A 27,789-nucleotide genomic window follows, 5' to 3' on the forward strand; every position below is an offset into this window, starting at 1 on the left:
CAGATTACGAAAAATCCTTCTAAAGTTGGCTGAATTCAGTCTCCCTAGATAATACTTACCCAGTAAGACTGTTGTGAGAATAAATGAGATAACGCATAAAGCATTTGCTAGCACAGAACCTGGAACATGGTAAGCGCTCTACAAACGTGAGCTGTACTCCAAAGCACTATTATTTCCGCCCAAGAGAATGTAAACCCCAGGAGAGCAGAGACCTGTTAGTCCTGCACACTCATGTATCTTAAGCGCCTGGATTGCTGTTTGCACACCTTGAATTGAATAAATAAGCAGTCTAAACATCCTGCCCCTGCAAGGCTCCCTGGGCAGTTTCCTCAAAGGCCGAATGAAGAGTCACTAAGATCCCTTCCAGCCATATAACCGTGTGACGGCTCTTGTATTCCACCCGCCCTGGAGTCTGAAAACCTTAGTTGAAGTCCTGACTCCAGAATAAACCGAAGCTATTTTGGAACGTGAGCCTAGGGCCTGGGCCCACCTCCGTTGCCATGGCAGCGGCTCCGCCCCCGAGCTCTGGAGATCCCCCGCCCTGATTGGCTGGACGGCTGGCTCCCTCTCCGGATGCGGCCGGCGCCGCCATTGTGCGGCGCTGGTCCCCTAAGAGGGTTCCCTCTGCGGCGAGTGTTTTGGGCTTTCGCCCTCGCTTCTCCCTCTCTTGTCCGGGGAGCCCGGCAGGTCCGGGACTCCCGTCCGTGCCGGTGCGGGCGCCGGCATGTGGCTGTGGGAGGAACAGGGGGGCCTCCTGGGCCCCTTCTCCTTCCTGCTGCTGCTGCTGCTGCTGGTAACGCGTAGTCCCTTCAATGCCTGCCTCTTCACCGGCAGCCTCTACCTCTTGCTGCGCCTCTTCAGCTTTGAGCCTGTACCCTCCCGCAGGGCCCTGCAGGTGCTCAAGCCCCGGGACCGCGTTTCCGCCATCGCCCACCGCGGCGGCAGCCACGACGCGCCCGAGAACACGCTGGCGGCCATTCGGCAGGTGAGTCCCCCAAGCCTTGCGCACCTCCGCACCCCTTGGGAGGTTGGACTTCTGCTTGACCTTCCGAAGGTTCTCCAGTATTCTCATGATAGCCTTCCCAGTTCCCCAGTCGTCCAGAAGGAAAATATACAAGCGGCCCTCGATCCCTCTGAAGTCAGAAATCTCCCAACTTAACTTACAGAACACAGCAAATACCTACATATTTGCTATATGCCAGGCACTGAGGATACAGCCATAAACAAGACAGAAGGGGTGCCTGCTTTCATAGAGCGTGCATTGGAATGTGGGAAATGGGCCTTAAACAAGTAAACACATAAATGGGATACTTTAAGAGAGCGAAAAGTGTAATGAAGAAATAGGGTAACGGGATAAGGAATGAGTGGGAGAAGGACTTACACTATTTTAGATAGAATAGTAAGAGAAAACCCCTCGCAAGACATGACTTGAACTGAAACTGGGATTATGAGAAGGAGCCAGCCTTGGATCTGGGAAAAAGGTGTTCCAGGAAAAGAGAACAGCAAGTGCAAAAGTCCAGAGGTGGAAATGATATTGGAATGTTCGGGTCACAGAATAGCTACTATGTTGTCTGACTTCAAGGAACAGAACAAAGATGGCGAATGAAGTAGGAAATGTAGCCAGCCAAGTTTAAGTACAGTCTCTCTCAGTAGTTGAGTTTATAGTAAACGGATCACATTCACAGAAGCTGCCTTTGCTTGTCCTACAAATTATCCAAGTCATCTTCTTATCACCTTATTCTCCAAACACACACTTCATGCCAGACAACCCTGGCAGCTGGACTCCTGATCAATTTCTGCCTCTCTTTTTCACAAGGCTCTCCTAAGACTCTTGCTCCCTCCTAGCTCCTGGCAGTCTCCTGACTTCATAATAATGATAGTTTGCACAGTATGAGAGATTTTCAGTAGGCACTTTTGCATCTGTGGAAATACATGTGATCCTCACGTTTCTTTGAGACGCTATTTTAACATTGAATGGGTAGGAAAACTGACTCAAATACACGCAGCTCCTAGAATTCAGGGTTCCAAGCCCCAAAGGGCTCTTTGTAAGACTGTGTTCCAGGATGTAAAAACTTGGACTCACTGTCCAGCTAGAGACAGACGGTATTACATAATGAGCAAGTTACTTAAGCTCTCTGTGTCCCAGTCAGAGTCCTGAGTAGAGAAGACAGGGAAGCAAGGTACCCTAGCTTCACTCTAGCCCCACCCTGACCTCAGTTTCCTTATCTGTAAAATCGGAATGATATTGGTATCCACCTAATAGATTGTGATTCGTGAGGTAGTCCGCAGAAAGTGCTTGGCCCATGATAAGACCTCCACAAATGTAAGCTCTTTAGGTCAGTAATCTAAAAGTGGCTTCATTTTTAAAATCATCTCTGTATAAAGGTAAAAAAATTCAAGTCTGACGAAGGAAGGGAGCCGTTAATTTGTGGAGGACAGCTGACTCTGTTTGTAAACCAAGTAGACTTCTCTCTTTTTTTTTTTTTTTAAGATTTTATTTGTTTATTTGAGAGAGAGAGTGAGCACACACGGCCCAGGAGAGGGGCAGAGGGAGAGGGAGAGAGAGAAGCAGATTCCCCGCTGAGTGTGGAGCCCAACGTGGAGCTCTATCCCAGGACCCTGAGATCGTGACCTGAGCTGAACTCAGATGCTTAACAGACTGAGCCATCCAGGCACTCCCAGATTAGACTTTAGCTTCTTTCCCCTTGGTTCTTTGTGATGTTTTTGTTTTTGTTTTAAGTTTAATTTTTTAGTAATCTTTACACCCATCGTGGAACTTGAACTCACAACGCTGAGATCAACAGTAACATGCTCTACCAACTGAGCCAGCGAGACGCCCCACTATCTTTATATTTATTTTCAAATAGAAAGCTAGAAAAGCTGCTCTGTCTCCCTTCTATCACAATAAACCAAGGGGAGGGCCGCCTGTCTGGCTCAACTAGAAGAGCATGCGACTCTCGTTATCAGGGTTGTGAGTTCAAGCCTCACGATGGGTGTAGAGATTACCTGAAAGTAAAATCTCAATAGATAAATAAATAGAAATATAAAGATATTGAAGAATGTATTTTACATTCTAACTTAAATTCAGATAGGTCAGGTGAAGTAATGTAGCTACACAGGAGAATTGTCATGAAAAGAAAGATAACTATATTATACGGGGAAAGTACATAGTTGTCATTGACTTCCATTTCAACTTATGTTTATGTAAGTTGCCTTAAAATATAACTCAGTGTTAACTGAACACAGAAGCCATTCCTAAGTATTTATCAATGATGTGGTGGTTTGGCCAGGAACATGACTGACTGAATATGAATCATATTAAATGAGGAAGTATGTACGTGAAATACACATACATATATAATGTTTCATATCCTGTTGTGTTGCAAGGGAATTAAATCTAATTTCCATTCATGTCTTGTATGTTTAGGTTGTGCATGTCTTTAATATATGTAATAATGATAAACATTGTGCCAAGTTCCTGGTCTGAAGAGGAAATGAAATATGATAATTCTGCTTGTTCCAATATAAGGTCATTATGGATGAACTTTTTAGCTATAACAGAATACAGACTGCAAAGTCGTGTCCTCCCTCCTGACTTCAAAAGGAAAAGTAGTTTATTTCTAACAAAATGTGTTTTTTGCCCTGTTCTTGCTCCCTTTGTGTGTTTGCAGCTCATAATTCATATTCTTATACATTTTACAATGTAAACAATGAGGAAAGACATTCTGAGAATGGTAGAGTTTCCAATAGATTATGAAATAGAAACAGAAGGAAAAACTTGAGAGAGGTGAAATGGATAGATTCCAAAAACAGATACATGACAGTGACAGAGGAATTAAATTATACCCACAGTCCATTCTCCAACCAGGAGCCAGAGTGCAGCTTTAAAAGTATAAATCAGATTATATACTGCCCTTATTTAAAATCCTCTAGTGGTTCTCTATTGGAACTAAATAAAATCCAAACACCTATTTTATACCCTTCTCAAAGCCCCTGCTGCTGTTCCAGCCACCCTGGGTGCTTGTTAGGATGCTTTTGTCTTCATGTAATAGAGACTTATACTTTAAATATCTCAAACAATATGGGGTCCCAGGGTGGCTCAGTCCATTAAGCATCTGCCTTTGGCTCAGGTCATGATCCCAGGGTCCTGGAATCGAGCCCCCATTGGGCTCCCTGCTTAGTGGGGAGCCTGCTTCTCCCTCTCCCCCGGCTTGTGCCTCTCTCTGTCTCTCTCTAATAAATAAATAAAATCTGAAAAAAAAAAAAAAAAAACCACAAATATCTCAAACAATAAGGGGACTTAATATCTCATATAACAAGAATATGGGGAGAGGTGACTTCCAGGATGGTTTTTTGGGGGTTTTGTTTTGTTTTTAGATTTTATTATTTATTTGACTGAGAGCACAAGCAGGGAAAGTGGCAGGCAGAGGGAAATGCAGACTCCCTGCTGAGCAGGGAGCCTGATGCAGGGCTTGATCCCAGGACCCCAGGATCATGACCTGAGCCTGACCTGAGCCAAAGGCAGACGCTTAACCTACTGAGCCACCCAGGCGCCCCCAGGATGGTTTATTTAGCTGTTCAATTTATAATCATGGAGGACTCAGGTTCTGTTGCTCTTTCTGCTCTGCCACCTGCCGCATATTTACTAGCCCTCTTGTAGTTGCCTGGTGGCCATTGCAGCCCCGGGCATTACATTCTTACACATCCAGTCTCAATCCCTCTTCCATATGCCTTTCCCAGAAGTCTCCATCACATACCCACAGAGGTAGTGGAAATGGTTCACTTACTCTGAACACAAGAGAAAGGTGAACAATGGGGCAAGAACAGGTCTCTACCAGCGGGAAGAAAGAAGGGGAATAGATTTGTGTAGACAATCAATAATCAACACTGTCCTACATTGTGGTTTTCGTATTATACTTGGTCTTTCTTCTGCTTGGGAAACTCTTCCCCTGGATCTTCATATGGTTTGATCATTAAGGTCTCAGCTCAAAACATTTCATATTCTTAGAGGCCTTTTTTGACTACCTTGTCTAGTGACCCCCACTGGCCTTAACCTTCACATTACTGTCTATTTTCTTTTTCAAAACATTTATCACTATCATAATTTACGTGTAACATGTTTGTAATCTCTTTCTCCCTACTGAAATATAAGATCCATGATCCTTTTCTTTTCTTGTTCACCACTCTCTCCTCACTGCTTAGAACAGTGCCCGATATCTAGTAGGTACTCGGTAAGTATTTGTTGGAAGGATTGTGATGGACTAACAGCCAATAAACGCATGAGAAAAGATACTCAACATTATCAGTCATAAGGGAAATGGAAATCAAACCCACAATGAAATTCCCATTAGGGTGGCTGTAAACAGAAAGACAATAACAAGTATTAACAAGGATGTGGAGTAATTGGAACTTTCATACACTGCTGGTGGGAAAAACAGTCTGGCAGTTCCTTAAAAGGCTAAACACAGAGTTACCATTCGATCCAGCAATAACACTCCTAGATATGTACATATATCTAAAAGATTTGAAAACATACATCATGCAAAAACTTGTACAGAAATGTTCATAGCATTATTAATATCCAAGAGTGGGAACAACAGAAAAATCCATCAGCTGATGAATGGATAAGTAACGTGAGGTATGCATACAATGGAATAGTATTCAGCAAGAAAAAGGAATGAAGTCCTGATACATGTGACAACATGAATGAACCTTAGAAACATGCTAAGTGAAAAAAAAAGCCAGTCACAGAAGATTGCATATTATATAAATCTATTAAATAAAATGTCCAAAATGAGCAAATACAGAGATGGAAGTAGATTAGTAGTTTCCAGGAATGGGGACTGACTGCTAACGGACACAAGGTTTCTTTTTGGGGTGATGATAATGTTCTAAAATTGATTATGGTGGTGATTACACAAATCTGTGAATTTAATTTTTAAAAAACCATTGAATTGTACACTCTACATGGCATGTGAATAGTCTCAAAGCTAAAGGAAGAAAGATGTAATTCTGAACTTTGTCAGATTGAAAAATCTCTACCAAAAAACAGGGTGCCATTCTGTGTTCTAACAGTGGAATCTATGGTTTCTTCATTGTCAGTAAACACAAATTAAGTTCTTTCTGTGTGTAAAGTTATAGTATAGGGATGGATATTGAAGATACTTTTCAGTGAAACATTTAAAAAGCCATATAAATAAAATGAATTTGTTAGAGTATATACTTTTTAAAGCAACTTTATCAAAGTATAATGTGCATTTTCAGTCTACAGTTTGATGAGTTTTGATAAATATATATATACCTTGGTAACCACCACCTTAATCCATTTCCATCACCCCAGAAAGTTCCTTTGTGCCCTTTGGAGTTAACCCCCCACTCACACCTCTGCCCCAAGGCAAGCATTGATACTACACTGTGCTTTTCTATTACTAAACTATTAGTATATTTTTAAATAATTTTTTTCATTTTAAATAAAATTTTAATAAAATTACAGTATTATTGTAAACCAGTTTATGTGAAATTTGTATGTTTAGAAGAAAATACTATTATAAGGAATTTCTCTAAATGAAAAGATGAGTTGTATACTAATATGTGAATTTAAAACAGGGGTTGAAAAAAAACAGGGGTTTATCTTTTTGCCTCTATAACTGGAATAACATAAAAGTATTGGTAAAGAAAGTTGAATGCAGTCATTAGAAGATCTGGTCTGAGAAGCTCTAATATGGTGATTCTTTTATAAAGCTTTTGCTTGGGGCCTTAATAAACTACTCAGAAAAGACAAATAAATGAACTCAGTAGCTAGTAGTCTTGCTAAAATTCAGTGTCTTACCACTGTTATTTTTTGTGTTGTAACCTAATAGAGATGGCCCTAATGAATACAAATATAATTGAACTAATTATAGTGCTGGCCTCAAGGAATAAGGATAACATTTGTGTTACAGTGAGAGAGAATGCGGTGTGAATACTGAAAATGTGTTCTTGTTTTATGTCTTAAATGATACAACCCATGTTAATTTGCCAGTGCGTGATTCTGTCTTTAACTTAGAAAAGATACCTTTTAATCTTATGAAAAGATACACCTTTTAACCAGTGTAAGATGTGAGCACTATTGTAATGACTTTTTCATTGAGATGGGGTTTTTTTTTGAATCATAATAGCTTATGTTGATCGCCAACTTTAAGCCAGGCACCACGCTTGGTAATTTACATTTGCATTATTTCTAAATGAAATGATCTGCATTATTTCTAAATCCTTCCATCTCTTAAGACTAGAGAAGTATCACCTTTTTTTTTTTTAAGGTTTTTTTGAGAGAGAGAAAGCATGTGTGTGTGCTCAAGTAGGGGGAAGGGTAGAGAGAGAGGAAGAATCTCAAGCAGACTGGAGCCTGACAGACCTCAATCCCACGACCCTGAGGTCATGACCTGAGCTGAAATCAGCAGTCGGTCAGAGTCGGTCGCTTAACCAACTGAGCCACCCAGATGCCCCAAGAAGTATCATCTTAAAAATGATGAAATTGAGCCTAGAGTATGATAAGAGACTAGGTGATACAGCCAGTGAGTGATAGATTCGGGGTTTTTAGAGGAAGAAGTCTTGGTCATAATATGAAAATCAAATTTTGAAGCTTAGAAGAAAATAGAGTTGTATTGTATCTTTATAAATGGGGGTAGGAAAGGGTTTAAAATAAAGGAGAATAATCCATGCCCATAAAGGACATGATTGAGAAATTCAACTGTATTAAAATTAAAAATGTGTTAAAAACAACACAACAAATAACAATGGCTAACAATTACTGAACGCCTGCTGTGCACTAGTACAGAGCTGTATGTTGTTTCCAGGTACTTGGGTACGTAAGTGTGTAGCAAATATATAAAGACCTATAAGGGAATGACACAGGAATGATGCACATCAACTTTAAGATGGAGAGGAAGGGGGAGAGATTTCCCTATATCTGTAGTGTCAGCAGTAAACATATAGTGCTAAAGAGTGTAGCCTCTACCACATCATAGTTTGTACAACCCAGAGCAAGTTTCTTAATTTCTGTTTCCTCATCTGAAAATGAGAATCTTAATATACCTAAGGGTGGTGGGAATCAAATGAGCTAATATATGTAAAGCATTTAGAATAGTGACTAACTATATAGAAAAGGCTCAATAAATAACCATATTAAGTTTTAGGGCAGCAAGAGATTGAAACAATTGTGGCAAAATGGTAACATCTGTTAAGTCTTTTTTGCTATATACTGCTGTATGTGTTTGCATAATTAAAAATTTTTTTAATTTAAAATGTTGATCATAATGAGCATTTCATGTCTTCATTATGACAAGCCAAGGAAGCAAATATTGGGTAGTGTGTCTCAGAGGACCATGCTCAAGTTCTGTCTTTAGATAAATGCCAGTATACCTTATCGTGTTTACCAGCTTGTTGGCCAACAGCCAGTGCCGCTTACATAAACAAAATGTAGTGTCCCCTAGAACCAGGTTTGGTGTTCTGTTACAGAGGGTGGAGTTAAACCAACAAAAACCTGACTCCTCTTGTTTATGCCAAAGTAGTGCAATGTACAGCTAATCAACAAACACAGGAGAATCATCAGAGATGCTGTACCAAACAGTGTGTAGGTAAAATGTGGACTTTGTCTAAATATTTGTAATTGTAAGCTATTAATGGCCCATAGAGTTAAAGCAACCAGAGAAAACTTAAGTTCCAGAAATCTCCCCATCTATTATGAGAATGGGAAGAGTGGGGAATTTAATTTTTTTTAAGATTTTATTTATTTATTTGAGAGAGACAGAGAGAGTGAGAGAGATCACGAGCAGGGGGGAAGGGTAGAGGGAGAAGCAGACTCCCCACTGATCCCAGGACCCTGGGATCATGACCTGAGCTGAAGGCAGACGCTTAACCAACTGAGCCACCTGTGTGCCCAAGACTGGGGAATTTACAGTGTTTGAGGAATCCTTAAGTGTGCAAGTTGAAGTAAGGTTATCAGGAAAAGTAGAAACCCGGTGGGTTGCTGTTTGCTACAGGAAGGAGAAGGAATTGGTAACAGACGCTATCTACTTAGCTAGCATCGTTGGTCATCTTGAGCATGTAGATCGTAAAGTGACATCTGTGGCCACTTGCCATTAATATTGTTGATGTTTTTGTTAAGGCAGCTAAGAATGGAGCAACAGGTGTGGAGTTGGACATTGAGTTTACTTCTGACGGGATTCCTGTCTTAATGCACGATAACACAGTTGACAGGACGACTGATGGCACTGGTCGATTGTGTGATTTGACATTTGAACAAATTAGGAAGCTTAATCCTGCAGCAAATCACAGGTTAAGGTAAGTGGTTCATTGTCATTTAAATGTACCTTTCAGCTTCTATTGGGGATCACAGAAAGACACTGGCATCTTCTGCTCCAGGAGAATTGTTTTGTTGTGTTTTGTTTTGAACTATATACAGGTTTCCCAAGTAATGAGCAGGGTGCCAGGAATGACAGAAATATGGTATGGATGTTTCTCATCTTTTCCCACTGCGGCCAGATTTGGCCTGGGAATTATTCTCAAGATAATATACTGTCTATTCACTAACATTAGTAACATTAGACAATTACTTTGTATTACCATATAAATTTTATATATAAGTGATTTATAGGTATATCTATATCTCAGAATTAGTCCTATAAGATATTCCACAAGAAAAGGGTTCAATGATCAACTAAGATCAAGCACTATACTCTATATGTTCCCTGTAGGGATAAACAGTCCACATCAATCATTACCTTTAATTTAATGTTTCTCAAACATGTATGAGTACAGAACCCACACCATTCCCACCATAAACAGCTCTAAACACGTTGAAATGAGTATGCTGGGTAATATACTTCGGAATGTGGTTATCTAAATCCCTCTCTTCTTCTTTGTAATACTGAAAAATGTGTGCTCACTATACTTATGTTGTATCAGTTCTCTGGACAATGATCGATACTCTTTGAGTATTAAGTATTCGACCTAGTGGTTATGTTATAGTCTTCCCTAAAAGGTCACTCAGACCTTATTTTCCTAGAATCTGAAAGAAAAGTCAACCAAAGGAAATTGTACTTTAATCTAGAAAGAGTATTGGTAACACTTGAAAGTTCTGAGTGCAGGCTGTTGGAATTGTTCTTTGCAATCATCAGACGTTTGATTTTTCTGCTATCTGCAAAGGAAAGGCTGGTTTTAATATTACAGTGGGATTGCAACTAAGAGGTCAGCTTCAAAGTCAAAAATTAAAGCAAAAAATGCTCAGGATCATCGTCACCCATGAAATGCTTTAGAATACATGATATTATAGATAGATCATCCAGGCAGAAAATCAATAATGAAACTGTCTTTGAACGACACATTAGATCAGATGGACATGACAGATATCTACAGAACATAACATCCAAAAACAACAGAGTATATATTCTTCCAAGTGCACAAGGAATATTCTCCAGGATAGATCACAAGTTAGTCCACAAAACAAGTCTCAAGAAATTTAAGAAGACTGAAATCATGCATCTTTTCTGACCACAAAGGTACAAAACTAGCAATCAATCACAAGAAAAAGCTGGAAAAAAACACGAACACATGGAGGCTAAATGACATGCTACTAAAGAACCAATGAGTCAACAAAGAAATCAAAGAAGAAATAAAAAAAATATATGGAGACAGATGAGAATACAATAGTCCAAAATCTTTGGGACACAACGAAAGCAGTTCTAAGAGGGAATTTATAGCAATACAGGCCTACCTCAAGAAATAGGCAAAATCTCAAGCAATAAAACCTTACACCCAAAGAACTAGGAAAAGAACAAAGCCCAAGGTGAGTAAAAGGAAGGAAATAATAAAGATCAGAGCAGAAATAAATGAACTGGGGACTAAAAAAAAACAATAGAAAAGATCAGTGAAACTAAGAGCTGATTCTTTGAAAAGATAAACAAACTTGATAAAAGCCAGACTCAACAAAAATTACCTGTAATGATTCTGGAAATCCATGGAGAAGAGAAACCACTCTTTGAAAATGTTGGAGTCTATCATGTAAGCTGCTACCCTTAAATAAAATTCAAAATCTGGGTTATATTCAATGTCTAAAATTACAAGGGGCTAGATGTAGGCCAGTAAGTTTAGTAAAAAAGACCACTCGCTTTGCTAAATTCTTCATGATCATATTCCGTAATTTTATAAAGTTTCCTAGTTAAAGAAGTTGAATGCTTTGAGTTGGGGGAAACTTCCACAGAAGTTTTATATTTACCTTTAAGGCATTGCTGTAAGTCTTGATTCGCTAATTGACTTCTGTATATTAACAGGCTTGAACGTGTTACTACACACATTAAGTAATACCTTAATTTGTTTTAGTACTTCCATTTAGTGGACCTACAACAGAGCATGTATAAAAAACTATTCATTCCCTCATTAATATGCCTAAAAAAATTCACTTTTGCTTATACTCTAGTGTGTTTTTAAAAAAGGAGTATGTGAAAAAATTTAAACACATAAAAAAACCTCTAGACAGAGAAGGAAAATTAAATGAGAAATATTCTCTGGGTAACTGTTACCCGTTACTGTGTTACACTACATCATTCTACATAGTTGGTGGTGGTGGTGGTGGTGGTTTCTTTTTGTTTTGTTTTGTTTTGTTTTGTTTTACTACTTCTAATCGTTATTGAAAAATAGACATGAAGAACTAATCAAACACCTCTCAGTTCCAAAAAAAAAAAAAAAAGTGCAATATTGGTGTCAGTATACCATCTTAATGTCTTTAACATAGCCAGTCTTTGTCCTCCAATTGGAACTCATTGCATTTTCTTTGTTTGAACACCAGGTGAAGTCATTGGCTTATGTTTATGGACCATGTTGTAGGAAAAATTGGTATTTTCTCTAGAATTATCCTCAGTGTGGTAAGATGCTCATCCTGAGTGGGGGGCATAGAAACTAAGACTGGCCAAGGGAATAGCAAAGTCATGTCTCATCTCTCACTCCCAAGGAATAGGCATTGAATAGAATGGCTGGCAGAATTGCCTGTACTATTTAAATTATCTTTATCCTTTTTTTTAAACCAAGATATTACACTTGAAATTATATAGTTGAATAAGCATAAGTTAAATCATATAGAATGAAATTTTATTATGTGAGAAAAGCTGATTTCTTATATATCGGGCACTTAACTTTCCTTTTCTTTATCAGAAAATTATGTATAGACATTTATTTTGAACAGTTGCGCTTAAATGCACAAAAACACAGTGAAGAGATATATGTATTCCTAGAAATTTCTCCTGCATAAGGTTCTATTAGGGCAATTATGGTCTTAAATTTAAGTCTCAATTTCTCCAGAAGTGGCATTATACTCTGCTCTTTGGTGAGCAGAGTTCCTATTTATTATAAATCTAGTGATTTCCTAACAATTAAGTGATTTTTGTTGTTGTTGCTGTTCTTTGGTCAAGGATATCTGTGATCGGATTCAAGGACATAAAGTAAATTATCCTTAGACTTTGTTATGGTTAAAGAAAGGAAGTTAGGGAAAACACTCTTTCCTGTTGGTTGGGGGACATTTGTCAAATGTCTATTTCACTAAACTTTTATCTTTTTCCTTTTTCCTGCAATATACTATTCCTTTTCCCTCTCTTATAGGAATGATTTCCCTGATGAAAAGATCCCTACCCTGAGAGAAGCCGTTGCAGAGTGCCTAAGCTATAACCTCACAATCTTCTTTGATGTCAAGGGCCATGCAAATATGGTACAGTTTATACCATAGACTTCACTTTTTTGAAAGACATCTTATTTAATTCCTAGTCATTTCCAAAATCAACCATAGATTTTGCTACTTATTCTTCTTAAATTATTTTTACAAATTGTATTTGCTTATTAGAAGTTTACAATGCAAAAATCCACATCTTTAAGGAAGTAGTAGATTATGGAACTCTTAACCTCTGATGGAACCTTTGAACAACTTCTGATGTTCTACAACTAATACAAAACAGACTTGGGTTTTTCTTACTTGGATAAATAGCATTTACAAAAGATATTAAATAAACCATAAAGAGGCACTTCAACTGACCTCATAAGAAAGAATTCAGGAGTTCGATACAAGACCAGTTGCATCTGGCTGATAAGTTAATGGTTTTAGATGGACAACTATGGACTGAATTTAAAGAGACCTCCCAGACATAAAGTTTGTGATAGCTAATAGGACATTTATCTTTTACTCAGAGTTATCCTTCCTGTATGACTTCTATCCCTTATGTATAGTTTTGTTATTCTATGATTTGAGTAGTTATACTTTTATGGTAAAATTACTATAATTTTTTCAAATATGTATGACATTCTTAAATAAAATTTTGCTTAAATTTTAGAATATATACTTTTATTCATAAAAACCTATTATTGCAATGGAAATCAGTGGGGAATTATGGTTTAGATTACAGTTATTCCCTTATAACCAACTTTTCAAGTACAAATACTTTTTTTCTGCATTTGGACAACTTGCAGGTATTTTCCCCCTTGCAAGTTATAATCAATAATGGCCATCTACTGGTGGGGGATTCTGGTGTCAATTTTTTTTTCTATTCATCCTGGGATATAGTTGAAACTAGTTGTTAAAACCTGAAATAAGAGCCTAAGTATATATTCTAACTTTAGCACAGGAAACTCATTTTTGAAGAAAGGAGAATGGTGCTCTGGCTCATTTATTATTCTGGTACATTCTGGTATTCTGATGTATAGTTGTATATATCTAGGTTTTCCAGCCGGTCTGCATCAGAATCGTCAGGAATACCTATTAAAAATATGAATTCCTGGGCCATATCACATAGAGAAGGAACTCTGAAAATGTTTAGGGTAGTTGGTCAAGGAACTTGTATTGTTAATGAGCACCTCAGGTTTTGTTGATGATACTGCCCACATTGGGATCCCTGATAGGTCCTACATTTCACCCACGGTGTACTGACCTTCATGCTTATAGAATAAAGGGGGGAAAAAGAAGAAAAATAATTTTTTTAATCCAGCTATTTGAGCTTTCTGGTTGGGTGCTCACAGATAGTGTGGGCAACATTAGAACATAGTGATCTAATTTACCAGAATGGTAGTGTAAAGGACCAAGTGTAGCAAATCGGAGCTAGTAGAGCACAGGAGCCAAGATCATGGGCTTTGGAGTCCAACAGACTGTGATTAAACTCTGTCACTTGCTACAATGTAACCTCACCTTGATACGCTTCAGTTTCCTCACGGGGGGGAGGGGGGGATGGGAATAATTTAAAAAATGACCACATAGGGTTATTATAAGAATTAAATAAGTAATGTAGGTGAAGGGTCAGATACAAGGCATATGTTAATTCAAACAGCGAGTAAACAACTTTGGCTCTGTAGCTCACACTGTCACATTAGTGAAGGGGGAACAGGACATGACTAATTTCTATGTTCTTTTTTCTTTTTTGGAATGCGTTTTGTTTCTTACATTTGGTTATAGGTATGTGTGACTTTCCAAAATTTAGTGATATTTCAAGAATTATGATATAGTTACATTACTTCTACCTAATGCCTAGTCACCTCTGTTGTTAGCTGCTATTGATGCTCAATGGCCAAATCTGTTAATTCACTAGAGGTTACAAAATGTCAGTATTTTAGTTCAGTCATTTCTTCATTCATTCATTTAACTGGACTACTACAAAAAGAAACTTCTGTTCACCTTGGGAAGCTCTTTCCAGTTCCTCCCTTATCCCATTGTTTTTGCCTCCATGTTGGTGGTGATTGCCATTTCCTGTCAGACCCCTGGACTGAGAACATCTACCCTTAGTAGTTCCCAGTCTGGTTGGCTCATGCTTCTGCCAGGAAAGGCAGAGGATGATAGAGTTTTGGGTATAAAAGGACTTTTCCTAGTGGCTAAACTGGTTTATAAGGAAAAGGTTTAAAATTTTGCTTCCAGCTTCAGCTGGCCTGCTGCCTGCCATGCTTTCCAAAAAGCCTGACAAAAGGGATGAGCCTGTCACTGCCCCCCCATCTGCCGTAGATGTGATTTGAAGAAGGATCCCAATGGATAGTGGAATCTACCAATACTCCTTTCAACATCCCCATATATTAGTAAAGTTCTGATTTATTCAGTAGGGTTGTACTTAGTATGTAATAGTTATTGGCTGGGACTATTACATTTAAATACATGAATCTCTGTGCTTTGCAGGCTACTGATGCTCTAAAGAAAATATATAAGGAGTTTCCTCAACTATACAATAATAGTATCGTCTGCTCTTTCTTGCCAGAAGTTATCTATAAGGTAAAATTCAGGATTTGTATTGTACATAATACTGTGTTAGTTGATGGTGATAACAGAAATGGGCCAAGTAAGCATGAGATAGATGCCTGTTAAATGGAACTGAATTTCAGTTAAGAAATTCCTCTTTTGAAGTAAGTCAAGCAGAGAAAGACAATTATCATATGGTTTCACTCGTATGTGGAACATAAGCAATTTAGCACAGAGGACCATAGGGGAAGGGAGGGAAATCTGAAGGCGGAGAAATCAGAGAGGGAGACGAACCATGAGAGACTATGGACCCCAGGAAACAAACTGAGGGTTTCAGAGGGGAGACGGGTGGAGGGAGGGGGGGTGATGGGTATTAAGGAGGACACGTGTAGTGATTAGCACTGGGTGTTATGTGTAACTAATGAATCATTGAACACTACGTCAAAAACTAATGATATATTATACAGTGGCTAACCAAACATAATAATAAAAAAAGAATGAAATTCCTCTTTTAACAAGAGAAATTCAGAAAGGAGAATGAACTCATACCCCATTTTAAAATACTATGATTCCTCTTTAAGCTCCTTATATATTGTTTACAGACTCATTCAGATTATTTTAGTAAACATTCTCAGAACAAAGAATTATGTAGCTCTTCATCTCACTAAGTAACAGAATACACCTTTTAAAAAAATAACTCTTAATGATGGAGAATTTAAAATATGCACAAAAGTTGATGGTAGTAAAATGAGCCCCCATTTAACTGTGATCCAGCTTGTTTCATCCATACCCCCATTCATCTACCCCAGTGTTATTTTGAAGTAAATTCCAGACGTCATTTCATCCATAAAAATTATATTAAGTGTCTTTAAAAAGTGATTCCCTTTTTTAAAACTACAGCCACAATAGTCATTATCCCATCTAAAACTATTAGTAAGTCCTTAAGATCATGAAATTTCTAGTCAATATATAAATGTTTGTCTCAGAAATATAAACGGGTTTTTGTTTTTCATAATTGTTAATTTGAATCAGGACCCAAATAAAGACTACATACTATAACTTAAAATCTTAGAACCTATAAGTTCTCCTTTTTCCCCCTTGTGATGTATTTATTGAAGAAACCAGGTTGTTTTGTAGAGTTTACCCAAGTCCAGATTTTGCTTCTTATGTCATGATACAATTTAACACATTCTTCTCCTGTATATATTTCCTGTAAATTGGTAGTGAGAGTAAAAGGCTTGATTAGTGGAGGTTCAATTATTCTTGGCAAGATAATCTCATAGGTGAGGGTATTTTTTCATCAGGAGGCACATAACATCTGATTAACTCTTCTGTTGTGTTGTTGTTTGCAGCTGCTATCGATATCAGTGGCCAGCTCTCAATTTACTAGGAGTTGCAAAATCTTTAATATTTTAATTCTATCATTTCTTCATGTATTAGCTAGAATAATTCTATAAAAAGAAACTCATTTCAGGGCACCTGGCTGGTTGTGAGTTCAAGCCCCACATTGGGCATGGAGCCTACTTAAAAATAAAAAAGAAAGAAACTGTCATTTAGTGTTTAGTTATGCATTCGGCAAGTAAATGCTAATCTTGTCCTTTACTTACCAGTTTCCAAGATAGTGTTGGTTCTGTAGCATTCTTCAACAGTGACCCACGGAGTATGCATTTAAAATTTTACAGTAAGGGTGGAACCTATCCACATATAAACTGTCATTGAGGTGAATAGGGTCATGGGTCTTTCAGACATTTGGATCAGTGTTTCCTAATCTTACTTGACCACAGAGGCCTTCAGAATGTTTGCTGCATTGTCCAGAGGAGCACAGAGTGAAACATCTACATCTTCCTGTTTCTCTTTGTCCTTCCCCAACCCTTGCCCCTACTTCTCTCTCTGCTCTCTTCTTCTCACTTCCTTCTCACCCCACTTCCTCAACACCCTTCCCCCCAAAGCCTTTCTCAGCCATTTTTCTCTAGAAAGGATCAAAAGCTAACCAGCCCATCTGGAAATGACCATGGTTCCATCTTCACTGAGTTCTAGTTACATATCTCTGCCAAAGTTTAAATCGATAGCCAATTGAAAGTTTGTTCTTATGACATTATGAAACTTTGACCCTGAGATTATAGTTCACTCATTTTAAAGATAAGGCTTTCGTGAAGCAAGTGTTCTTATTTATACTGTATATTAAATGCTTGACATCCATTACGTTATTTACTCAAAAGATTTATGTCTGTTTAGTAGACATGGGGGCCAGGGTACCATTACGGCCACTTCATCAGAATGAGTAAGTAACATTGGCTAAATCGAAAGAAAAATAAGAAGTATTGGATTTAAGATATGATACTTATTTTAATTTCCAAAATTCCTTTTCAGATGAGGCAGACAGACCAGAATGTAGTTACGGCTTTAACTCATAGACCTTGGAGCCTTAGCCATACAGGAGATGGAAAACCACGCTATGATGCTCTCTGGAAACAGTCCATGTTTGCGGTAATGGACATTCTGCTCGATTGGAGCATGCATAATATCCTGTGGTACCTGTGTGGAATTTCAGCTTTCCTCATACAGAAGGATTTTGTATCCCCGTAAGTTGGAAGGTTTTTTTATCTTCTCCTGACACATTTCCTGAAATACTCTTCTTGGAAGGGAGGGATTAACAGTGGACAGCTTGGATTGGATTTCACCCACAAAGCCCAGCATGCCTTTATTAAGGTGGAATGCCACTAGTTTCTTATGTAGGAAGAGTTCAGGCATATTTCCTGTTTCCAAAATAAGTTGATCAAATATTCTTAGTTTTTAGTGTACTTTAAAGAAAAAATAAACCTAAAAAAAGAAAAAAATAAACCTGCCAAACTATGAAAGAGAGATTACATGTCCTTGTGATTGGCTCCCTTTGAAAATCAACATAGAATCCAGGGCAGAGCCACAGTGAAGACATCCTGTGAGTGCCTGCCCTCCCACCCTTCTCCCTGCTCTGTTCTACGCTAGAGGCTTTGCTCCATTGCTTCCGAGAAAACATTCCATTCCCTAACCTGCTAGCAGTCTCTGACCTTTATTGTGGCAGTTCTATAGCTGTGTATTTTAGCTGAGTTGTTAGTTTCATATTATTTCAGGCATGCGTGCTTTCAAGTCAGTCAATATTTGGTGTATACCCACAGTATTGCAAAGTATTATATTAAGCTGAAGATGCTATGGCAAAGATAGCCATGGTCTGCTCTCATGTAGAAGAAATAGTTGCTAATCAAATTAAAAATCCAATAAATATAAAATTACAACTAAGCTAAATGCTATGTAGAGAGAACAGCGTACATATACTGTGTAATTTGACCGAATCAGGGGAGTTAGGGAAAACATCCCCAAGGAGGTGACAGCTAAGCTAAGATCAGAAGGGTGAGTAGGAATGGGGTGGGAGGGTGGAGATCCAAGTCAGAGGGGAGACACATGCAAAAGTGTTAATGGCAGGAAGAAGCTTAGTTCTTTCAAGGAATTGAAAGAAAATCCATATTCTGTCACACAGAAAGGAAAGCGGAAGTACAGCATAAGATGAGGCCAAAGAGAGGGGTGGGTATAAGCCAGGTACGGCTTCTAATAAGACTTTGTTTTTTTGGTGGAGGGTGTGTTTAGCCAAGTCACTGAAGTGTTGTAAGCTGGAACAGTGTGGAGGAGGTTCTGGTGCTGGGTTTTGGAACACTCCCTTTGATTGCACGCAGAGGCCCAGTTAAGAGTCTCTTTTGGGGCACTATTAGTACTCAGCGAATATCATACTTAGTGACCATTATAGATTCCTGGAACAACTGCTCCCTATTATAACAGGATGGGTTTTTCCTCTTTCTCCAGGGACTACTTGAAGAAGTGGTCAGCCAAAGGCATTCAGGTTGTTGCTTGGACTGTTAATACCTTTGATGAAAAGAGTTACTACGAATCCCATCTTGGTTCCAGCTATATCACTGACAGCATGTTGGAAGACTGTGCATCTCAGTTCTAGAATTTTCCCCCAGGGAGGAAACGTGGGGACAGAAACTGCCTGCTGGCCTCATGCAGGGATATCAAAATACCCTTTGTGCTAGCCCAAGCCCTGGGGGATCAGGTGGCTCACACAAGCAATAGTCGGTATTTGCATTTTTACCTGAACCAGAGCAAAACCTGGTTTTGCTTTCCTTGCTCCATGGAATGCCTGAGTTCAACACTGTTGCTCTTGAAAATCTGGGTCTGCAAAAAGGCACAACAGCTCCTGCCCCAACCTAGCTGAGGCATACACCGAGACCCAGTGAGGATAAGCACAGATTGAATTGTGCATTTCGGGGATGCAGATGCAAACGCATGGGAAATGCATGATCATTCAAAGTTGACATTTTAAAACTTGACTCACTTATGTAATTTACTTGTTTAAAATATTTGTATTCAGCTACGTTATCAATGTACTGTAGACATCAAACTTGTGACCATACTAATAAAATCATTAAAAGGAGCACTAAGGGAAAACTGTGTACCAAGCATCATGTCCTGAGACATAAGGAATTTAGGGAGGCTGCTCTCTGCAATCCAGGGACCAGAGGCAACAGCCCCTGGTGAGGAATGAAAATGGTAGGTAAATCTTGATACCAGTGCAAGGGATTGTTTATGGTATCTTGAAATAACTGCAAACCACTAGGGGGCAGGGTTACGCTCGTTGGGGCAACTCCACCACAGATGGCAATGGAACTGCAAGAAACATCCAAGAACATTTAGGCTTATCCTCCTTTTACAAATGAGAAAACCAAAACCTGTGGAAGGAAAAGGTCTTCAGAAATGACACAGCTGGTGACACAGCAGAAAGCCTGATCTCATAAAACTGAAATTTCCTACTGTTTGCCGGGAACTTCAGTGTTTGAACATGCATCATCTCAAACCCCAGAAAACCTTCCAGAGGTATTATTCTCTTTTTATGAATGAGGAAACCAAGGCACTGCAAACTTAAAGTCACTTATCCAAGGTCTGAGAGTCCTTGGTGCAACTGAGATTCAAATCCAAGCCAGTCTAACTCCAGAGCCCTTGCTCTTAACCACTTGCCCTGTCTGCCTTTATAATGTAAAGCCCTTCATTCCCAGCTCTGTGCTCTTTTCCACATAAGCTTCCAGGGGTCTTACTGTGAACTTAAGTAGCAATATCTAAAATGAAATTGAGTTGGGGTGCCTGGGTGGCTCAGTCAGTTAAGCGTCCGACTCTTGATTTCAGCTCAGGTCATGATCTCAGGGTGCTGAGATCGAGCCCCACATTGGGCTCTGTGCTGGTCTCGTAGCCTGCTTAAGATTCTTTCTCTCCCTCTGCGCTTACCTGCTTGCATGTGCATTCTCTTAAAAAAAAAAAAAAACTGAAATTCGAGTCTTCAAAAAATTGCAAAGCCATCTGTCTCCTGTAGCTGTCCCTGCTCCCACATTTCAGCCCCATCTGTAGCCTTGACCACAGGCCCTCAGCTTAGTCATGACTTCCCTCCTGAGCCCCAGTGGGTCACCAGCCTCACACTTGGAGCAGCCAGACCGCCAGTCCACACAGCTCTATAGATGGCAGAAGCGCAGGCTGAGTTTTGCTATAGTTGGTGTTGGCAAAGGCGTGATAGATGGGGCTTGGGACGTTTTCCATCAACATTTACAAAGAAATTTTCTTGAACCTAAGAGTTAACGGGACAAAGATTCAATGAATGGAGTGAATATCTAAACAGCGTACTTCTCTATCATACCGTGACTAGAATGGCAAGAGGAGGAGGGGAGCACAAAGACCAAACACTTCTGCAGACTGAATCCCCGCTTTGGCAAGCGGACTGCACAGCAACCAACAAGGGATTCTCTTGGGGCAGTACAGAGTTAACAGCCCTTCTGTTGTGGGAAGACCTCTTAAGAGTCAGGAGTTCTGTTTCTTGACCTTTGTCCCAAATCCATTTTGCCCTTGACTTGGGCTCAGTGAAGGATTTACATCCAGTGCTAAGATGTTGGGTCCTTGAAGAATGCAGAATTCGGGTAAAGAAAGGTGTTAGTACTACTATTAAGCGCTTGGAAGGCTTAATATAGGGATTAAAAACAGGATGTGGGATCAGGAAAAACTAAATACCATTTTGTGTTTAGCGATTTAATAGCTCTATGACCATGGGCAAGTTAATTGATCTGTAAAATAGGGGCAGTATTTTTTAAGATTTTATGGGGGAGAGAGAGGGAGGATGAGTGGGGGAGGGGCAGAGAGAAGCAGACTCCCTGCTGAGCAGGGAGCCCGATGTGGGGCTCAATCCCAGGACCCTGGGATCATGACCTGAGCAGAAGGCAGACGCTTAACCAAATGAGCCACCCAGGTGCCCAAAATAGGGGCAGTATTGGTACCACCCCAGGGGGTGGCTGATTAAATGGCCTAGTGCATGTAAAGGCATGTAAATGGTATTAATAACGTATGGACTCTCTAACATGTACTAGACACTTTCAAATGCTTTCCATGTGTTTGCAACAGTACTGTGAGGTTGCTACCATCACAATCCCACTGTATTTTTTTTTTTTTTAAGATTTATTTATTTGAGAGAGAGCGCACAGGGAAGGGGGATTGCGCAGAGGGAGAGAGAGAATCTCCAGCCATCTCCGTGCTGAGCCAGACAACAGAGCTGGACGGGGCGCTCAATCTCACCACCTTATGATCATGACCTGAGCCAAAACCAAGAGTCGGATGCTTAGGGGACTTCACCACCCAGGTGCCCCACAATCCCACTTTATAGTGAAGGAGACCAAAGCACAGGGAGGTTAAGTAACTTGCCCAAAGTCACACACCAGTACTAGCGTAAGGATTTGGTCCAGGTGATATAATTGCAGAGCTCACACCCTAAACCCCTGCCTATCCTGTGTCCAGCACATAGCAAGGACTCACTAATGAGAAACAACTTAATCATTCCCAACACCTGTTACGGTACCCATCACATAGTAGATGCTCAATAAATGTTTGTTGAAGGACCGAATTACGATTGCCAAGCGGAAACTCCTCAAGAAAACTAGAGGTGCAGACCTAGTGTGCAGTGGGAGTTGTAGATAAATGATTCAGGATTCAGCAGCATCAAGGGGTTATCCGAAGTCAAGACAGATAGCATTCTTTCCAAGAAAGTCAATACAAATGAAAATTGCCCCCTCTGCTGTTCATTCACATGCTCCTCTGCCCTCGGGGTGCCACAGACAGGTAATGGGAAAAGACTATCTCAAAAGGCTTAAATCCTCTACTGAGTCAACAATACTCATTTTCTCATTTGGAGATAGTGTCTGCAATCCTCTTTTGACAAGAATTTCACCAAGATACAAATACTCCATTTTTATTAGATGCAAACTTCTAAATAAAATTGTACCTACCATTTCCTAAAGTGGTAATAGTGTTTCAACAGGACAATATACCACAGCTTTGAGGACAAATAAGGGTGAGAATTAATGAAGTTTTCCAAACATCCATGTAAATCTTTAGCTTGGAGTGATGATTACTATAGTGCAAGGTTGTTTGATTTCCTTGATCACAACTACTGAGGGTTGATGACCTGGTATGTTCCATTATCAAGCTAAATTATGCTCAAAATCTAACAACCTAATTAGCAGACTATTACCTGTATTACCAAGTAATACAGAGGTTGGAGATCAGCGAGGCACAATGGTTCTCAAAAGACACTGTCCTTTGAGACATTTATTCAGTATCTGCCTAAGGGGTAACTTGTTAGAAATGCAGATTCTCAGGGCCCATCCCAGAACTACTGAACCTGAAACTGGACAGCGCTCAGGGTCTGTTTCAACAAGCCCTCCAAGCAGTTCTACTTGCTCAAGTCTGAGAACCACTAGCCAGAGAAAAATCCAAAGTCCTCAATTCTACCACTAGCTTTGAGACCTTAGACAAATAACTTCACCTGTGTGTGCCTAACTTTTCATCTGTCAAATGGAGATCATATTTGCACCGACTGTCTTACAGCAATAATGTTATGAGGCTCAAATGAAGGGGGAAAATGGAAGTGATTTGAAAAATGTGTTAAAAGTGTAATATTGTTAGGAAGATAAAAATTAAAAATGTGGAGGTGCTCTAACACCAAACTACTCAGGGCATGGTGCTCAGACCCACAGCACTAGATAGAAATACAGACTCTCAGGCCCCATCCCCTGACCTCACAAATCAGAATCTGCTTTTTAACAAGAGCGCAGGTGATTCAGGTAGGCAAAGTACTACACAGGTGTAAGACATTACTTGTACCAGGCAGGTGCAGTCATGAGCCAAGCCAGAGGGGCCCCTCTGCTCCACACCTGAGCTCCTCTCAGCTGGCCATCTCACGGTTGATCACAGATGTAAATGCTCTGAAAAAGTTCCAACTTTGAGAATTTAGGGAGGTGTCTGTGAAGTGCTACCATAGTGAGACAGTTCCTATTAATGAGCTGACTTCTTACCACCTGTCCTCAATTCAAAGACTATAAAAACATGTCAGTCATATACTATTTTAGTCACTCCTTTCGTAATTTAACTTCAAATAAAATCATCTCATTTCCTCTAAAATGAACTGGGCCATTCACGGCAGCTACGTAAAGGATCAGATCCTGCAGAAATTTAAAAGAGGCTACCTTTTTTTATACTTTAAACTATAGGGATTATCCCGCTTTCAAGTGACTGTTGGAAAGCATAGGTTCCTTTTATCATTCTATACTAATTAAAATAAGGGTTGGAAGAGGAGGATGGGGGTGAGGGGCAAAGGGAGAGGAAGAAAGAGTCTTAGGCAGACTCGTGCTGAGCGCAGAGCCCAACACAGGGCTCAATCTCACCAACCCGAGACCACCACTTGAGTCAGAACCAAGAGTTGGACACCCAACAGACCGTGCCAGCCAGGAGCCCCTCCCTAATGCGATATTCTGAGCTCCCTAATTGCATGTTCAGGTAGCTTTTATGGTCAGGCAAGTTTGGGAAGAAGTACAGCAGTCCCCCCTTACCCCTGGGCGGATGCCTGAAGCCCTGGATAGGACCGAACCTTATAAGGTTCCGCTAATACTATGTGTTTTCCTATCACACACACCTATGGTTAATTTAGAAATCAGGCCCTGTAAGACAATAACAACAGTAACAATACACTGTAATACAAGTTACGTGAATGTAAGCGCTCTCAAAATATTGTTCCGTACTCACCCTTCTTCTCGTGAGGCGAGGTGATAAAATGCCTGTGTGAGGAGATGAGGCGAAGTGAGGGACACAGGTGCTGTGACGTAGCATTGGGCCACTACTGACCTCCTAACCATTGGTCAGAAGGAGAATCATCTGATTCTTGGCTGCCGTTGACCATGGGTCACTGAAACTTCAAAAAGTAAAACCGTGGATAAGGTGTTCTAGATCCTGGCTCACTAGTTCTCAGCCCTGGCTTTCCACGGAAACCATTTGGGGAGCTTTGAAGAAAAAGTACAGGTGCCTGATTTAGTCAGTCTAGACCGGGGCCTGGGCCTGGCTGTTGTCGGTCAGCTGCCCCTGTGAGTCTGAGAGCAGCCAGTTACTGAGGACCCTGACACCTAATGGGAGGCCCTGAGAGGACTGGGAGAGTTGACCCCTCTTATAGAGCTGAACTGTATTGACCCAAAATTCATATGCTGTTTTTCTGAACCCCCCAATACCTCAAAATATAACCATATTTGGATATATGGCCTTTAATTAGGTGAATAAATTATATTAAGGCCATTAGGGTGGGACCTAATCCTATCTGCCCAATGTCCTTATAAGTAGAGGAATTTGGACGCATAAAAGTACACGCAAAAAACAAAACAAAAAAAGGATATGCAGAGGAAAGATGATGTGAGGACACAGTGAGGAGGTGACCATCTGCAAGCCAAGGAGGCATCAGAAGGAAACCAAAACTGTGAACACTGACAAGGACCAGGACCTTGGACTTTCCCGCCTCCATTTCTGTGGAAAATTAATGTTGTTTAAGCCAGCCTGTCTCTGCCTTTGGTTGTGGCAGCCCTAGCAAGCCAATACATTCCCTATCTCGAACCCAAGGGGGATTTTCTTTTTTAAAGATTTTATTTATTGATTTGAGAGAGAGAGTACAGAGCAAGTGAGAAAGAGAGTGAGAGAGAGAGAGCATGAGCAGGGGGGAGGGGCAGAGGCAGAGGGAGAAGCAGGATCCCCACCAAGCAGGGAGCCCTCAATGCGGGACTCCAATCCCAGGACCCTGGGATCATGACCTGAGCTGAAGGGAGATGCTTAACTAACTGAGGCCCCTCAAGCCCAAGTTTTAAAAGCATCCTCACATCCAAATGTGTGTGATACCTACAAACTAGATGTTTCTCCTTTCTTTACACTTCCAGGAGAAGCAGGAGTTGACATAAGCAATGGAGGCAAATGGAGAAGCATTCCAGATACAAGCCCTTAGCATACAGTAAATAAGCAAAAATGCTACTGTCAGAGGGAGTTCATATTTTAGTGGAGAAGCCAAAGAAGCATGAAACAGCATTAAGATGACACCGAGGGGTAAAAATCACTTCAGACATCAGTTCAGTGGGCTGCCTTCACTGACCCCACCGACAAGTCTCCCGTTGCCCCCTGGACTTCTCCTTCACAGCACCTATCACAATTATAATTAGCTAGTATTTAATTATTAACTTCCTGTCTAAATTAATCTGCTAGGGACACAGGGTGGCTCAGTCAGTTGGGCGTCTGCCTTCAGCTCAAGTCATGATCCCAGGGTCCTGGGATCAAGTCCTGAGTCGGGCTCCCTGCTCAGCGGGGAATCAGCTTCTCTTTCCTTCTGCCCTCTCCCCTCCCACTCACGTCCTCTCTGCCCTCTCTCTCAAGTAAATAAATGTCTTTAAAAAAATAAAATAATCTGCTAGATAATAAGCAAAGGAGGGCACAGACAGTGTCCTGACTTGCTCACCATCTTGTTCATCACTACTTGGCACATATTTGTTGAATGAACAAACACTACTAGCAAACACTAGCAGGGATAATACCCAAAAAATTAACTCAGTTGATGAAATTTAGTTGATGAAATGAGTTAACAAATAAGTGAACAAAAACATGAATCCATGACTGAGGATTGATTGGATGCTTGTGTTCCAAACGCACGTTAAATGTTTTCAAAATCCAGTTCCAATTACATTTCATGATAGTGATGACTCAAGAGGGGACTTCTCCCCTAAGTAATTTGGTCAATTCCACCTTTCTGCTTCAGTTCTAAGTCCAGTCACATGCCTTGCGAATCATTTGGCAAATCTGCAAAAGAATGTTATATGTTGGGGCACCCGCCTGGCTCAGTCGGAAGAGTGTGCCACTCTTGATTTCAGGGTTGAGAGTTCAAGCCCCACGATGGGTGGAGAGATTACCTAAATAAAAATTTGTTTAAAAGAATGCTATATATACATATGTGTGTGTAGACACACACACAAACACACACATACATATATATTCATTCCACACACACACATATACATACATCTGTATGTTTCACACTTCACCGTGGGTTTCATGTTCGATTCAACGAAAGACTTTGACGCTGACTCACGTATCAACCTCACAGGGGTAGAGTCCCAGTCCACACCCACACCAACCCTAGGTCAACCCCAAAGACTCATACTCGATATGCAATAAAGTTTATAGATAAGACCTCTCATTGTAATTCACCTTTGGGTAACATGGGGTGGGATATTTGTAGTTCAAAGTCACAAACAAATATAGGTTCCCCAATTCAGAGGCCTCACATCCCTGATTGAGGATTCCATTTTTATTCAGGCTGGACTATTTGTCTGAGCACCAGTTTGCAAACCTTTGCCGGGTCTGGGAGGAGAAGTTTCTAAGGACCAATAATTCATATGCACATCTCTTAAAGACTGAATACATAATTCCCAGGTTATCTCTCCCAGGTCTTTATGAACCAGTTTAAATGTTACAATAGTCTTTATTTTAAAATCCCAAATATTTTTTCTTGGAAAATCAGAAATCCAGGTACAAAAAACCAGCAGGGAATGGCCAAATTTGCTTCAATATATACATTGTGGTCAGTTTCCTGTCCTGGCTCATGGCTTGAATTCCCTCCTGGGAAGCTCAGAAAGACAAGGGTGTCATGGAAGAAGCTGTTCCATCTTTGTCTTTTCATTTGATTGGTGTCTGGCTGCCGCAATAAACATCACGCCTTTGGATTCTCTTCTTGAACTGATCGCCTAAATCGCAGGTCTAGGTTGGACAGGGAAAAGAGAAGTTAGCCCAGATGCACGCGGCCTCATGTCTCCAAGGGAAAGACCAAATTCAAGATCCCATGGCTTCTCACACCTTCTGCCTTTCTGCAATTCTCCCCCTTGAACCCCCATCATTGGGTGCCATCAGTAAATGCTATCCAAAAAGATGGATGGGTTTGTATTCATTCCCCTCTGGCCTCAGCTCCTGATTTTCTTTGGGAAGCCACCCTTCTCCATTCTCAGTCCCTGTGGTCTGCTTGGCCCAGCTCTATCTACAGATCTCCGATCTGGCCAATGAAATCATCCCATTTTTGTGGCCACAGCAATTGGTTCATGGATGCACACACCACCAGTCACACATTGAGAATTCTGGGTCTCTCA

The 27,789-nt window shown here is 40.3% G+C and overlaps 2 protein-coding genes across 3 annotated transcripts in view; one reads left to right on the forward strand and one right to left on the reverse strand.

Annotated features, from left to right (window-relative positions):
- The first annotated feature begins 558 nt into the window (after nt 1-558).
- On the forward strand, nt 559-19,697 carry GDE1 (glycerophosphodiester phosphodiesterase 1). Of its 2 annotated transcripts, none has more exons than XM_045770903.2 (6): nt 559-985; nt 9,146-9,321; nt 12,631-12,736; nt 15,173-15,265; nt 17,603-17,814; nt 19,067-19,697. In XM_045770903.2, the coding sequence occupies exons 1-6, from the start codon at nt 725-727 to the stop codon at nt 19,212-19,214; spliced, it is 996 nt and encodes a 331-aa protein (XP_045626859.1). In that variant the 5' UTR covers nt 559-724; the 3' UTR covers nt 19,215-19,697. The 2 variants fall into 2 exon arrangements, with proteins under 2 accessions (XP_045626859.1, XP_045626860.1); XM_045770904.2 differs by having other exon boundaries at nt 844-985; nt 9,150-9,321.
- Nucleotides 19,698-26,266: 6,569 nt separating this feature from the next.
- Nucleotides 26,267-27,789, reverse strand: part of TMC5 (transmembrane channel like 5) — a 75,560-nt gene continuing 74,037 nt past the window's right edge. Inside the window, exon 22 of the mRNA XM_045770914.2 lies at nt 26,267-27,406. Coding sequence (XP_045626870.2) covers nt 27,360-27,406 — 47 coding nt within the window. The 3' untranslated portion in view covers nt 26,267-27,359. The remainder of the gene's footprint in view (nt 27,407-27,789) is intronic.

The sequence above is a fragment of the Ursus americanus genome, chromosome 2 (assembly GCF_024610735.1).
Source record: "Ursus americanus isolate L20-20 chromosome 2, mUrsAme1.1.p, whole genome shotgun sequence".
NCBI classification, from domain to species: Eukaryota; Metazoa; Chordata; class Mammalia; order Carnivora; family Ursidae; genus Ursus; species Ursus americanus.

Coding starts and splice junctions, on each gene's coding strand:
- GDE1 (XM_045770903.2), top strand. CDS start 725: ATGTGGCTGTGGGAGGAACAGGGGGGCCTCCTGGGCCCCTTCTCCTTC. Junction 986..9,145: donor CGCTGGCGGCCATTCGGCAG/GTGAGTCCCCCA, acceptor GTTTTTGTTAAG/GCAGCTAAGAATGGAGCAAC. Junction 9,322..12,630: donor GCAGCAAATCACAGGTTAAG/GTAAGTGGTTCA, acceptor CCTCTCTTATAG/GAATGATTTCCCTGATGAAA.